The sequence below is a fragment of the Alexandromys fortis genome, unplaced genomic scaffold, assembly GCF_014885135.2.
Source record: "Alexandromys fortis isolate MF-2015 unplaced genomic scaffold, M_Fortis_MF-2015_v1.1 scaffold_4, whole genome shotgun sequence".
NCBI lineage: Eukaryota > Metazoa > Chordata > Mammalia > Rodentia > Cricetidae > Alexandromys > Alexandromys fortis.
Genome location: NW_026067944.1, coordinates 9,241,303 through 9,254,373, shown reverse-complemented (window position 1 = coordinate 9,254,373; position 13,071 = coordinate 9,241,303). Strand labels below are relative to the sequence as shown.

General features: G+C 39.8%; 1 protein-coding gene across 4 annotated transcripts in view; it reads left to right on the top strand.

Annotated features, from left to right (window-relative positions):
• Positions 1-13,071, top strand: part of Robo1 (roundabout guidance receptor 1) — a 376,555-nt gene that overhangs the window by 361,427 nt on the left and 2,057 nt on the right. For all 4 annotated transcript variants that reach the window (XM_050148900.1, XM_050148897.1, XM_050148898.1 and 1 more), the window contains 2 exons: positions 5,048-5,359; positions 12,068-12,264. In XM_050148900.1, coding sequence (XP_050004857.1) covers positions 5,048-5,359; positions 12,068-12,264 — 509 coding nt within the window. The remainder of the gene's footprint in view (positions 1-5,047; positions 5,360-12,067; positions 12,265-13,071) is intronic.

The window sequence follows — 13,071 nt, the reverse complement described above, 5'->3', positions numbered from 1 at the left end:
ATTTTTTTTTTCGCAACCATAGTGGGTTTATAGTTAGTCTGAGCACCCAAAGGCACCTCAAGTCCTTTTCTTCGTCCCGTCACCTGCAATATGGACGCTCGCTGAAGAGGGAACACTTGTAATCTCAAGGGGGCAGAGGCGGAGAATGCAAGCATTGTGATGTTGTCTAGAGAGACCCTTTAATGAAAGTGCCTCAGGTGGCCCAGCATTTATTAAACCACCACCACCTTCGCGTTTTATAAAACAGCCCCTCGGGCTTTATTGGAAATTCATGTAAGATAAATTCTCTCAGACTCACCCATCCTGTCGAGTTTTCTGAGTTTGCTAAAGGGGTCGGGGAAGAAGAGTGTCCCAGGCAGTTTCTCCGCCTCCTGGGTGTCTGCAGCCACAATCTGATTAGGCCTCTTTTGACCAGTCAGCAATTTTTCATAAAAGCCTTCATTTGCTATTATCATATGAAAGCTTAATATTATAGATCCTTATCCAAGGTTATGGGGAGGGGTTCTTTGGGGAGGTCCTTTTCCCTGTGAGTCTTGCCACTTGACAGGAAAATGTAATACAAAGCTCACAGCATGGTGAGCACAAGCAATTTTGCTAAGGGTGGTTGTCCGTGCTATTATCTGGAGTTTATTCTGAGTGTTGTCTCGCACTAGCATCCATCTGATATTAGATCGCATTAAATACTGGCATCACACGGCGCACCTGGGCCTCCTGGCTCCTGCCCAGGATGCTTTTGTCAGCGAAAGTGAGCTGTCAGGATATTATCTGATTCTGAAGGGTTATTACAGTGACTCTGCACATGTTTGCCTCCGTGAAGGGACAAACACTAGGTGTAAATCCTCAAACTATACTGGCGATCTTACATTTATGGGACCCCTGTAATGGCATTTTACAAGTTTTATTGCTGTTTTATCAATGTTTATTATCGAGAAGGCAGGACTCTTCCCTGGAAGGCCGGTCAAATGGCAAAGCGAGATGTAAACACATCTAAATTGAACACATATGGAAAATCCTGGCCTTAAACTTTGTGTGCATCTTTCTACCTCTCATTTGTATGTATTTATAGAGAAGTCTTGCATGGAGTAAGGCCTCCAAAAATGCTTTAAATAGTGAAACTTTGCTGGATTAACAAGCATCAGAGATGCCATTCTTGAGAAGTGTTAGCTGTGTTTGTGTCCTGCAGTCTCCAGGACTTGTTCTGATGGATTTGAAAACCAAATATGAATAGTAACTAACTCTAGAATAAAAAGTATTAAATGGAATGACAAATCACCAAAGTTATTTTTTGTTTAATTTCAGGAATACTAAAGGACTATATTGAAACGTGTGTAAAGCTAAAAAGTCAATGGGAAATATTACTTGGATTTAGAATAGCTCAACTCATGAAAGGGGTGATGTAAATTATCAGTTCTTCCTCTAATGCAGAAGCTAATAGTTTTTTGGAGCTCATGAAAATAAGTAATGGAGAAATGAGTAACGCTGGTTTTAAATTATAGTTTTATCTTCCGTTCAGCATAGGTAACCATCCATTCTTCAGTTATGATTACTAGAGTGTTTCTTCAGCTAATTTCTGAAAATTTCATTGAAAAGCTACATGTTATTTAACCTCTTAAAATGTGCATTAATCGTATAAAAACCACAAAATTCAGATCTTTCTTAATGCACCAAACAAAAGAAATACAAACTATAACACTTTCTCTCTCTCTCTCTCTCTCTCTCTCTCTCTCTCTCTCTCTCTCTCTCACACACACACACACACACACACACACACACACACACACTTTATAATTCTGGCACTCAAATCCAAGGCTTTGTGCTCTCTCTCTCTCTCTTGATCTATACCCTTACACAATCTATGTATATTCCCTTTTCATTAGTTTGTTTGTCTGTTTGCTTTGGTTTTTTGACACAGGGTTTCTCTGTGTAGCTTTGGAGCCTGTCCTGGAATTCGCTCTGTAACCCAGGCTGGCCTCGAACTCACAGAGATCCTCCTGCCTCTGCCACTTGAGAGCTGGGATTAAAGGCTGCACCACAACCACTTGGCCTGTGTATATTCCTGATAGCAGCTATGAAATAGAGACAAAAGTAATTTTTCTCAGAAAATAATTCTATCAAATTATTATACTGCATTCAGATAATATATCTGAAGAGCTGAAGAGATGGCTCAGTGGTCAAGACCACTGATTGCCTTTCCAGAGGACACAGGTTCAATTCCCAGCCCCCAAATGGCAACTCACAAGGATCTATAACTCGTATCAGGGGATCTGACTCTCTCATAGAGACAAACGTGCAGGTGAAACACCAATGCACATAAAATAAAATTAAATAATTTTTTTAAAAAAATCTGCAGATCATATTCTGAAGAATCCCAGTAAGAAATATAGTTTTTTTTACACGGTTTTATAATATTGGTGGATGGGAGAAAGAATTTGAGATGTACTTAGTTGAAATCTGAATTAAGCATATTTGTAAAGTATAGAGGAATTTGAATATTTTTAGTTTTAGTTTTTGCCTTTTCCACAAGTATATTGACTGGGATGGGTGAGTCTAGTTACTGTGTATCAGTTATGAGAACACTGTCAAAAATAGATAACCTTCAGTTTATAGCATCTTTGCTTTATAAATGTCACTCAAATTTCAGTTTTCCCAGTTGTTTTCTAAAGCATTAAAATGAATAAACAGGACTTCATTCGGACTTCTTATAGATTTTGAGGATCCCTCTTGGCTGGTCCACCCATGACTTGTCACCAAACAGTACCACGGACTTTACAGTCTGTGGGAAAGCAATGCACATGCATTTCCTCAGAGCTTGGAGGGGAAAGTCCAGGACTGAGTTGTGAGCAGGGCTGCATCTTTGGAGGTGCTCCTCCTGCGTCATCTTCTCACTGTTCCCCCTTAGTCTGCGATTGTTCTCTAAACTCTTTTTATATGAGTCCTACTCAATTAGACCCCATCTAGCAAGCTCGTTTTAATTTTATTGCTCCTAAAATGATGCCAAATACATTCGCATTCTTAGATAGTGGAGGTTGTGACTCTCAGTGTAGTGTTTGGCAAGGACATAATTCTCAGTAAAAGAGCCCACCAGCCAGCCTCTCAAATGTCGTAGCCATGTCTTGCCCTGTAAGTAAATATAAGGTTTCATAACACCCAGGGAACACTTGCCTGGGAAGCAGCGTCCTCATCCTCTGGTTCTACTAAAAGGGCTGATTATTTATTTATTTTGCATTTGCTAGTTTCAAGTTTAACCCAGACGGAAGATAGGATTAAAATATATGAATATTTATCAACTGAAGTCTTGTGGAGTTAAAGTACATTTCTAGGACCTTCTAATAGACTCTTTCCTCCCCCGCTTTTCAACCTTCGCAATACATTTGCATATTTGATTTAAAAACCAAATCTATATTTCTCCGGTCCTACTTTTCATAAATTATTCACCATCCTCTTTAGAATGATGTTATTTTGACTTGATTTATCATTAATTGCAGGGTCTTGAGACTTTAAGCAGTTACATAAATAGAGCATTGAATCTGGCTAGCACATTTCTGCCGCACTGGCAGAATTACCTACATATGTGTTCTTGTATTTTAATTTATGTGAGGGGCGTTCTATAAAAGGAGAAGGCATTGTAAGATTACACAAAGAGAGACAGGAGAGATGGCTGAGAAGCTAAGAGTATTTGCTGCTCTTGCAGAGGACCTAGGTTCCTTTCTCATCACCCACATCACAGCTTAAAACAATTTATAACTGCAGTTCCAGGTGATTCAACACCCTTTTTGTCCTCCAAGGATACCTTGGCCTCCAAGATGCGTGTGATGCTCACACATACATGAAGCCAAACATGTACAGAAATGAAATAAAAGTAAACTAAATCTTTTTCATGAGATTACACATTTTTAATTAATTCTTAATCTCTCAGATGTAATCTTTGCTCTCTTTTAAGCATTCCATCATAATATTTCATCCCCTATCTTTGCATATATTGACTGTTAGAACATCCTTCACATCACAGTCAAGTCCCTGAAAACTTGTTCACATTATGTCAACTTACCAAATGTTATTCAGGTATATTTATCTTTATTCATGGAATGTTTCTAAGAATTATTTTTATGAATTGCAGATTTGCTTAAGAAAAATGTGCTTTATAGATATTAAACTATATGCATGCTTTCATTTTGAAACCCATTCATGAAGTAAAGAATTCAAACTAATATGGTATAAAATGTAAAACAATATTTCTTGGAATGTACCTGTGAAATGTAGGTGTACATATAAAACAAGAAATTAGCCTCCATTTTTGCCAGAAATGATCTGGTTGAAAATATCTGGGTACAGGGTGAAGAGAGCCTTGATTGGACTGTAGATATGTGTGACCAAATGAAATGACAGAAAGAGCAGTAGAGATTAAGAATCTCAAGTCTTTGGTCTGCTAGTAGACATCTTCGATATCAGAAAATAAGTTAAAAATCTACGAGGAGCCTGGCGGTGGTGGTGCACGCCTTTAATCCCAGCACTCGGAAGGCAGAGGCAGGCGGATCTCCGTGCGTTCGAGGCCAGCCTGGTCTACAAGAGCTAGTTCCGGGACAGGCACCAAAAACAACAGAGAAACCCAGTCTCAAAAAAAAAAAAAAAATCTGTGTGGAACTTTCCACCTACAAATTAAGAAGGCCAGCTTAGCGATGGCAATTAAAACTTAAGTGCCAGCTTCAATCAATTTGAAGAGGTTGCCTAAAGATGTAAGAGAATATTCATCTAGGACCTGGGAATGTATGCTGAGCTCAGATAGGAAGCTGTGCTGTATTGGAGTCTGGAAAATTTGCACAGTAGTAGCTAGCCCTGTAGTAGTGGTCTTCAAATCATGGCTCTATCATTCAGTTTTTCCGTGCTTGGATGATAAATTTTAAGTTATCAGTCTTTATTTTTGTTACCTTTAATTTCTCTAGTCCATGTAAAGTACAGTATTTTAAAACTGAATGTGCCTCCAATGATAAATCTAGTCTTGAAGAAAGTAGACACGCGAGGACTGACACATTTAAAATCTTCCTTTTAGATCTTCCACCCCCTCCAGTGCCACCACCTGCTATAAAATCGCCCACTGTCCAGTCCAAGGCACAGCTGGAGGTACGACCTGTAATGGTGCCAAAACTCACTTCTCTAGAAGCAAGAACAGACAGATCATCAGACAGAAAAGGAGGAGGCAGTTACAAGGGGAGAGAAGCACTGGATGGACGACAAGTCCCTGACCTGCGAACAAATCCAGGTGACCCCAGAGAAGCACAGGAACAGCAAAATGACGGGAAAGGACGGGGGAACAAGGCTGCGAAGCGAGACCTTCCTCCAGCAAAGACACACCTCGTCCAAGGTACTAATTTTCCAAACAGCAGACGGCCACAGAATCCTATAAGCTTTTAAGATGCATGCGTAGGCTCTTTGTGGCTATATGAAAAGAATATGATTAAGACTTCTCTAACAGCGGGGTGGGAATGTGTTCAGCTTATTTAATACAATTAATTCCAGTACATGACATCACTCAGCTTGTTTCAAGAGAAGCCACGTGAATTGAATTTTATTCTTTCATTAGATTTTAAGGGAAAACCCGATTTCAGCTGAGTAAACAAGGAGACTGCAGGTATCAGGTCAAGGAAGGATATCAAGAAAAGGTGATGAAAACGTGATATAAAGGATGGTAAATGGTTTCCAGGATATCAGGATCGGGGATAAATAGCTGAAGACAAATCTAGAAATGTAATTAAATTTGAAAAGCCAAAGGTACCTTAAGAAAGAGTTTTAGATATACTATAGAGGCAGCGGGGAGCTGAGGAAGAGAGGTAATAGAGTCCCTGTGACGTTAGATGCAGAAAGAGACTATTTGCTGGGAGTGAGGGAATGACCCACTGATCGGAGGCAAGCAAAGGATGACGGGGAAGAAGGTGAATTCAAGCATAGTATGAGGACACATGTGGTTGAAAATGCCACAGTGAATTGTGTTTCTTGGTATGTTAACTTTACTTTTTAAACAAAGACTTTTAAGTAAGAAGTGATGTAGTATGTGTGTGGCTCAGAAGACTAACTACCAGCCCAGGATAGTAAAGGGGGAAGCTGAAACAGTAGGTGTGATATTACAGTAATAATCTAGGTATAAAATGTAAAATGAGTTAAAATAACATCAAGGAAATGCAAAAATAGCCAAGATTGGGTATGCCAGAGGTATACAGCCAATAGAATGTTAAAATACCATAGCACGTCTTTCTATAGCTTAGGCATGTTTCTAAGTGGCTCTTACAGCTTACATTAACCCATTTCTATTCATTTCCATGTAGCCACACGGCTCATGGCTTGTTATCCCAGCTCCTACATGTCATGTTTCCTCTGCATCTGGCTGGTGACTCCCCACATCTCTGCCCTTCTTCTTTCCAGCATTCGCTCTGCATCAAAAATCCTGCCTAGCTATTGGCCATTTAGCTTTTTTATTAAACCAATCACAATAACGTATCTTCATGCAGTGTAAAGAAATATTCCACAACAAAATATAAGTTGAAACAATGCAGTCAAAAGGGGAGTTATTTGGACCATAACTGTGAGGCCCTGTGCATCAGTTGTACTTGCCAAATTGAAACAAGAGAAATGCCTAGATGTCGTGAGGAGCATATATTTTTTTATTGACTTAGAAGCAGGCGATAACATAGACACACACACAAAAAAATCATTAGGAGTTGGGAAAACTGGATTAATCAAGAGAAAGGCTTGGAGTAGGGCTGGGTTTTAGAGCACGCAGGGCTGAGATAACAACTGTATGAATTATAAGGATTAAATGTCAGCAGCGATGTACGGCAGATGTTTATGAATCAGTTCTCCAGGAGGGAGAACAAAGCAAACCCTATTTTGTAGCACGTGGATTGCATCTGCTGTGTGAACATTTCCCAAAGCGAAAACTCTAGCTGCTCAGGGAATGTGAGACTAGAGAGAGGAGCATAGCTCAGTTTCTGTGAAAATGTCCCACATGCCATGATAATTCTCGGAACAGAAGAGAATCCGCATTCTACAAAGCATGCTGAAAGTGTTCCCCCTGAAGACAGAGCAATTATGATAGCTAAGACATGAAAAGTAGTATTCTGTTCTCTGCATGTCACCCAGAGGATCTGGGGTAGTCTCCGTCTCTAGGAAAAAGGTGCATCTCGACTAGCGATGAGAGCGCTACTCTGTGCATACAAGGAGGAGTATTTGGAATATGGATTGAAATTGCATTAGCTTTAGAGAATAGCAGCAGTAGATTCTATTCTGGGGTCTCTATCCTCTCCAGCTACAGACAGTTGGCTAGGTTTACAGGACCAGGTAAAAATTTCCTCCCATCACGCAGGTTTTAAGTCCAATTAAACAGCTATTGGTTACACCAGAGGTCAATTCCCTTTTTCTTACCACAAGGGATATCTTGCTGAGCCAGTCATTGTGTTTGTAGGTATTACATCTGGGTAGGACTTCTTCATGAGCCCTACACCTAAATAAAGCTGAAGAAATGTCCCAGAAGAGGACACTGAATAGTAGTATGGAAATGACCAGGATGCCTACTTCTAAGACATAAAGATGTAAAGAGAAAAACGTACCCATGAACTTTGAATGTCATGCTTGAAAAAGACCAACATAATGACACTAGGATTAAAAGTAGGTGTATGGTAGAGTGCTTACCAGCAGTCTTGAGTTCAATGTTAGCGTCATACACACACACACACACACACACAACTAGAAAGAAAGGAGGTAAGAAATATAAGAGGACTAGGGAAATCAAAAAGCAATTAAAGTTCTTATTTTGAAGCATGATGACCTGAATTCCGATCCCAGAACCAGTGATAAATGGAGGATGGACATGGCTGTCCTCCTATAATCCTAACTTTGGAAGGCAGAGGCAGAAAATCTTAAGAGCAAGCTATCTAGCAAATCTAGCAGTCAGCAAGCTCTGAGTTTTACCAAGAGACCCTCCCTCCATAAATAAGATCGAAGAGTGAAGGAAGAGGATTCCAGATACCAGTCTCATGCATGTGAATGCATACACAAACATACACACATGTCTGCATCCACACACATGTAAACCATGCACATCACACTTGAGAAATAGCAAAAGAAAAAAAGCCATAGACGTGGCTGCATGTGTTATAACCCATGACCAGCCCCCCAATTAAAAAATATGAAACAGCACAAGGGGAAAGTTTGATGTAGTCTTATTTAAAAAGGAAACTTTTGGAATGTGTCATCTATGATGATTATTTTTGACTGCAATAGTCAGAAGAAAAGCCAGACTTTGAGGAACTGAAAAGGAAGTGGAAACTTTGAAAGGGACAGGTATTAGTCACTTCCATCTCTCTGTGACCAGAGTATCTGATAAAATCTCTTCTGGGATGAAAGATTTAGTTTGGTTCACGCTTGCAGAGAGCACATGGCAGAAAGGGTATGGTGGTAGGGACGCTGGTGCGGAGTGAGGAGCCGAGCAGGAACCAGGAGCACATAGAATAGTTATAGGTACCCACTACCAGCTCAGTTGACATAACTCTTCTACCAACTTGGCCCAGTCCTGTGGGTTCCACTGCCTCCCCAAACAACACTGCCAATGGGGAACCTTTCAAACAGGAACCTGTAAGACATTTCACACTTGAACAGGAGGTGAAGAGCAGAAATTCTTCTCAGAAGGTTAGGATGCAAAGACTTGCATGGAATTCATCAAGAGGATCAAATTGGTGGAAATGTGAAATGATTTAGGATAGGAATTGACATCATTTTATATGTTTATATCTATACATACATATGTGTATATATGTATATGTATGTATAAATATATATATAATACACGCACATATATATGGCAAAAAGTCAGTGCAAGAGAAAGAAAATTTTAAAGTAGATAAAAAAAGTAAAGAAAAAAACTGGGTGGTGGTGATGGATACCTTTAATCCCAGCACTTAGGAGATAGAGGCTACACAAAGAAACCCTGTCTTGAAAAATAAAAAAAGAATAAAGAAAAAGGTAAAAGAAAAGAATGATGGAGGAGACAGAAGGGAGCAATGGAAGAATTAAGAATAAAAAATGTACTCGGATTTTTACTGTATTTTATTAGTATATATTTTGGCACGATTTGTAATCAGCTAGTTGCTTTGTGGGTTCACCAACTTTCTTGCAACAAGAGCATATTCTGGGACCAAAGTAGGACTCATGCTGCCAACATGAGCTCAGGCATCAAGTGCAACTCCAGAACTGTGCCTTTCACACAGACACTCTCACTGTGACCACAGCGTCCTCGGGGAGACCAGCTCCGAAAGCTTATTAGCTTATCTCTGGCCATTAAGCCAAGCTGATCTAGCACTAAACTTTTGACTCCTGGCCCTGTGTTCCAAGTAGTGATTCATACACCAAAGACTGTGATGTCAGTTATAGATTTCATGACTGTCCGGAAAGTATGACCATTTTTTGTGATCATGAGCAAATTCCAAAGAAGGAGGGATTCTTTAGGAGAAAACTGCAGGGCTACAAAGATCCTGGTGCGACGGAGTCAGGCAAAGAGGAGAAGGAGTGTAAATCAATCTGCAGAAATGTACTCAGTAGCTGTTACATTATGAAATTATTTCTATCTTTAGAACTAAGTCAGAAACTGTTAATCTGGAAATAAGGACACCTAGCTCCTGAAATGCATTTAGCTGATCCAGTTATTATGCTTTGATTTTCCGGATTTTTTTTGAACCATAACCTCACATGTGTATATCATTAAATTATCATTGCTAAGCATTGCTGTAATTTTCACCTTCTTGATTCAATTTGCATTATTTATTTAATGAAAGAGGCACCCCGATTTGCATATGTAATGAATGGATATTTTTAATTAAGGAAAGTGCTTTTCTGAACTTGAAGGTCTGATCCTTTGTGCTGACATTTACCTCTCCAGTTGATTTATTCCTACACATATCAAATGCTCATTGTGCTATATTTACAGTAAGAAGTCTTCAGATGTCTATAAGCATCAACTTTGACCTCAAAAAGTTTGTGCTCACACATACATGTGCTCATACATACAGGGAGAGGGAGAGAGAGAATATAGATGTTATAATTCATAGATATCTTAAGATATTAGGTATCCATGACTTCCCTAAGGACACTGTCACTGATCATTATGTCCTCCACATAGCCCAGCCTGTGCCAACAAACATGTCTTGAAGACTAAGCCAAATACAAACACGTTTTATATCCACCCTGACTTCACCATGCTGTAACACCAGGACGTCCAGAATGAGGACAGTTGGTGTGATGGGCAAAATAATGTCAGGAATATCCCGAGGTCTTTACTGTAGAAGTGACATCTAAACTGAGTGTCTCAGAATATGAACAGGCTTCCAATGAGGTCAAAAGTAGACTGTTCAGGCGTGAAAGCCGGCATCTATGGTGCATTGAGAAGAGTATGTGAAATTGAAGGAACATTTGATTAGATCATAAATATGCAGAGATGGCCTAGTGGGGTGGCACATGCCTTTAAACCCAGCATTCAGGAGGCAGAGTCCTGGTCTATGGAGCAAGTTTCAGAATAGCAAGGGCCATACAGAGAAACCCTGTTTTAAAAACCCCAAGAAAGAAAGAAAAATGCAGAGATGAAAGTCCAGAGGTGAATGAAGGGAATGTGTAAAAGGTTTTTGTTTTTAATGGATTTATGTCCAAAGTGTAGTCAGGCTATGGAGGAAAAGTGAACAATTAAATTATTTCACATCAGGAAACTTAAAGTTGGAATGAGATAGAAATTCAAGAAATAATTGGCTAGTGTACTATCTTAGTTACTTTTCTATTGCTGTGAAGAGATACCATGATCAAGGCAATTAATAGGAGAAACCATTTACATTTCAGAGGGTAAGTTCAGGACAATCATGGCAGCAAGCAGGCAGGCTTGGTGCTAGAGCAGTAGCTGAGAGCTTACATCACATACATAAGAAAGAACAAAATGGCTGGGCTTTTGAAACCTCAAAGCCCATCCCCAGTATCACACCTCCTCTAACAAGGCCACACCTCCTAATCCATCCCAAACAGTTCCACCACAGGGTACCAAACATTCCAATATTTGAGACTGTAGGAGACATTCTCATTCACACCACCACAGTGCCTTATTATTTGAAATCACTAAAAAGTTTCTATGCCCCAATAAGCCTCTCCACCACATCATACCAAATCGAGCCAAATTAGAAAAAGTCCAGGTTTAATGGATAAGACACTCTTGGATGATTTTCCAACCCCCCAGAGAGGAGATCAGAAAGGAAGACCAGAAAACTTCGCCGTCTGTTTTTTGGAGGGCAGTTGAAGTACCCAGTGGGAGTGGTCTTGAGCATCTCTGGGAGAGAGGTCATCATGTGGTGGGCTTTCTGAGATGCAGCAGGGTTTAGTGAGAGATTGGGGAGGGGGCTTGAAGCGGCGCTTCCACTTGACCATTATAGATGCTTTGGATACATGGATGCCAGGGGCTAGGTGAAGCTTCCACCCAAACAGTCACCTTCTGGGATCCAGAGTTCAATAATGTAAATACATTTAGGTTGGGCCCAATAAGGAGAATCTGACCCCGAACTTACCACATGACTGGGAAATTTCTTCTTCCTCTCCTAACTCCTCATAAGAACACCTTGCCTATACAGTGATCTCGCTGTCTTGTCTTTGCGCATGTCACAGCTCCTTTAAGCACATATTCTACTATCATTTTGGTGGTGGTGGGGGTCTAAACTAGCTGAGATCACATGCTGAAAAAAGAGAATTGGAAGTCAATTGATTCCACATTTGACTTGTCTCCTTTAATGGCCTTGGTCCCAGGTGAGTTTGGGATGGGCACTGACTTATGAGTGGAGCCAATCCAAATCCCTAATCAATGCATGGAAAATAAGACTTGTTATTTTCAGTTTTCAAAAGGCAGTCCACATTATTATGCTTGCAGTGTTCGTACTTACGCCTCAGAATCAGTCTTGCTCGGCCATTTGGGATTGCAGAGACAGGAGTGACATGTTGTAGGTGAAAGTGTAGCATCTTGTTTGTTCATGTGCTCTCGTTGTATTTCTTTACACAGAGGATATCCTACCGTACTGTAGACCAACTTTCCCTACATCAAACAACCCCAGAGATCCTAGTTCCTCAAGCTCGATGTCATCACGAGGATCGGGAAGCCGACAAAGAGAGCAGGCGAATGTAGGTCGGAGGAACATGGCAGAAATGCAAGTACTTGGGGGATATGAAAGAGGAGACGATGAAAATGAAGAATTAGAGGTATGCCTAATTTCGCCCATTTTAAAACTTTAGACTGCAGTCGTAATGCCAGCCCTCGACATTAAGAACACCTGTCAGCATGTAGACATGAAACTATTTTATCACAAACGTTCTGTATCCTAATGCCTGCGATGTTGGCACCTGACGTTCTGCGAATTGAAGAATTTTCCTCGAATGTATTTCATAATTTTAAATGCTAACAGTGATGTCCTCACAGACCTCAGATTCATATTCTTTCACTTATTTCCATATCGAAAACATATATGACAGAACACAAGTTGGGAAAGACCTTGGTCTGAATTGGTATAATTTGTGTTATCTGAAACCTCAATGAGGTGAGAGCTATGATGATACGAGTGTTTAGCATCTAGTCTCTGTCCAGGCTTAGTTTGACTTACCTTCCTACTCTCTTATACCTTCACTGTTTTGGAAAGGAGCCTGTCCGGAAGAGGAACTCTGTCTAAGTCAAATAAATTCCTCTTCCCTTCTTTGTAATCTAGGAATATTATCTAAGATATAGTTGGAAGTCATGTTTAAAAGTCCCTTCTCTTTGAAATTTAGTATGCTTTCTCTAGCTAATAAAAAGTAACTCAAAGTCAAATTTGTTTCTTTATAAATGTTTAATCTCAAGTAAATGCTAAATGAGTTTGAGAGTCTTACTTCAAAATGTAAGATGAAATGTTAAGAAATTGTGTGTAATTGAGTACCATATGCATCTCGTGTTGGAATTTGTTTGGAATAAGAAAAACTTCTCCCTCAAATGCTGCCAGACTATTAGTTTTTAAAGGGTTTTTTTTTTTTTTTTTT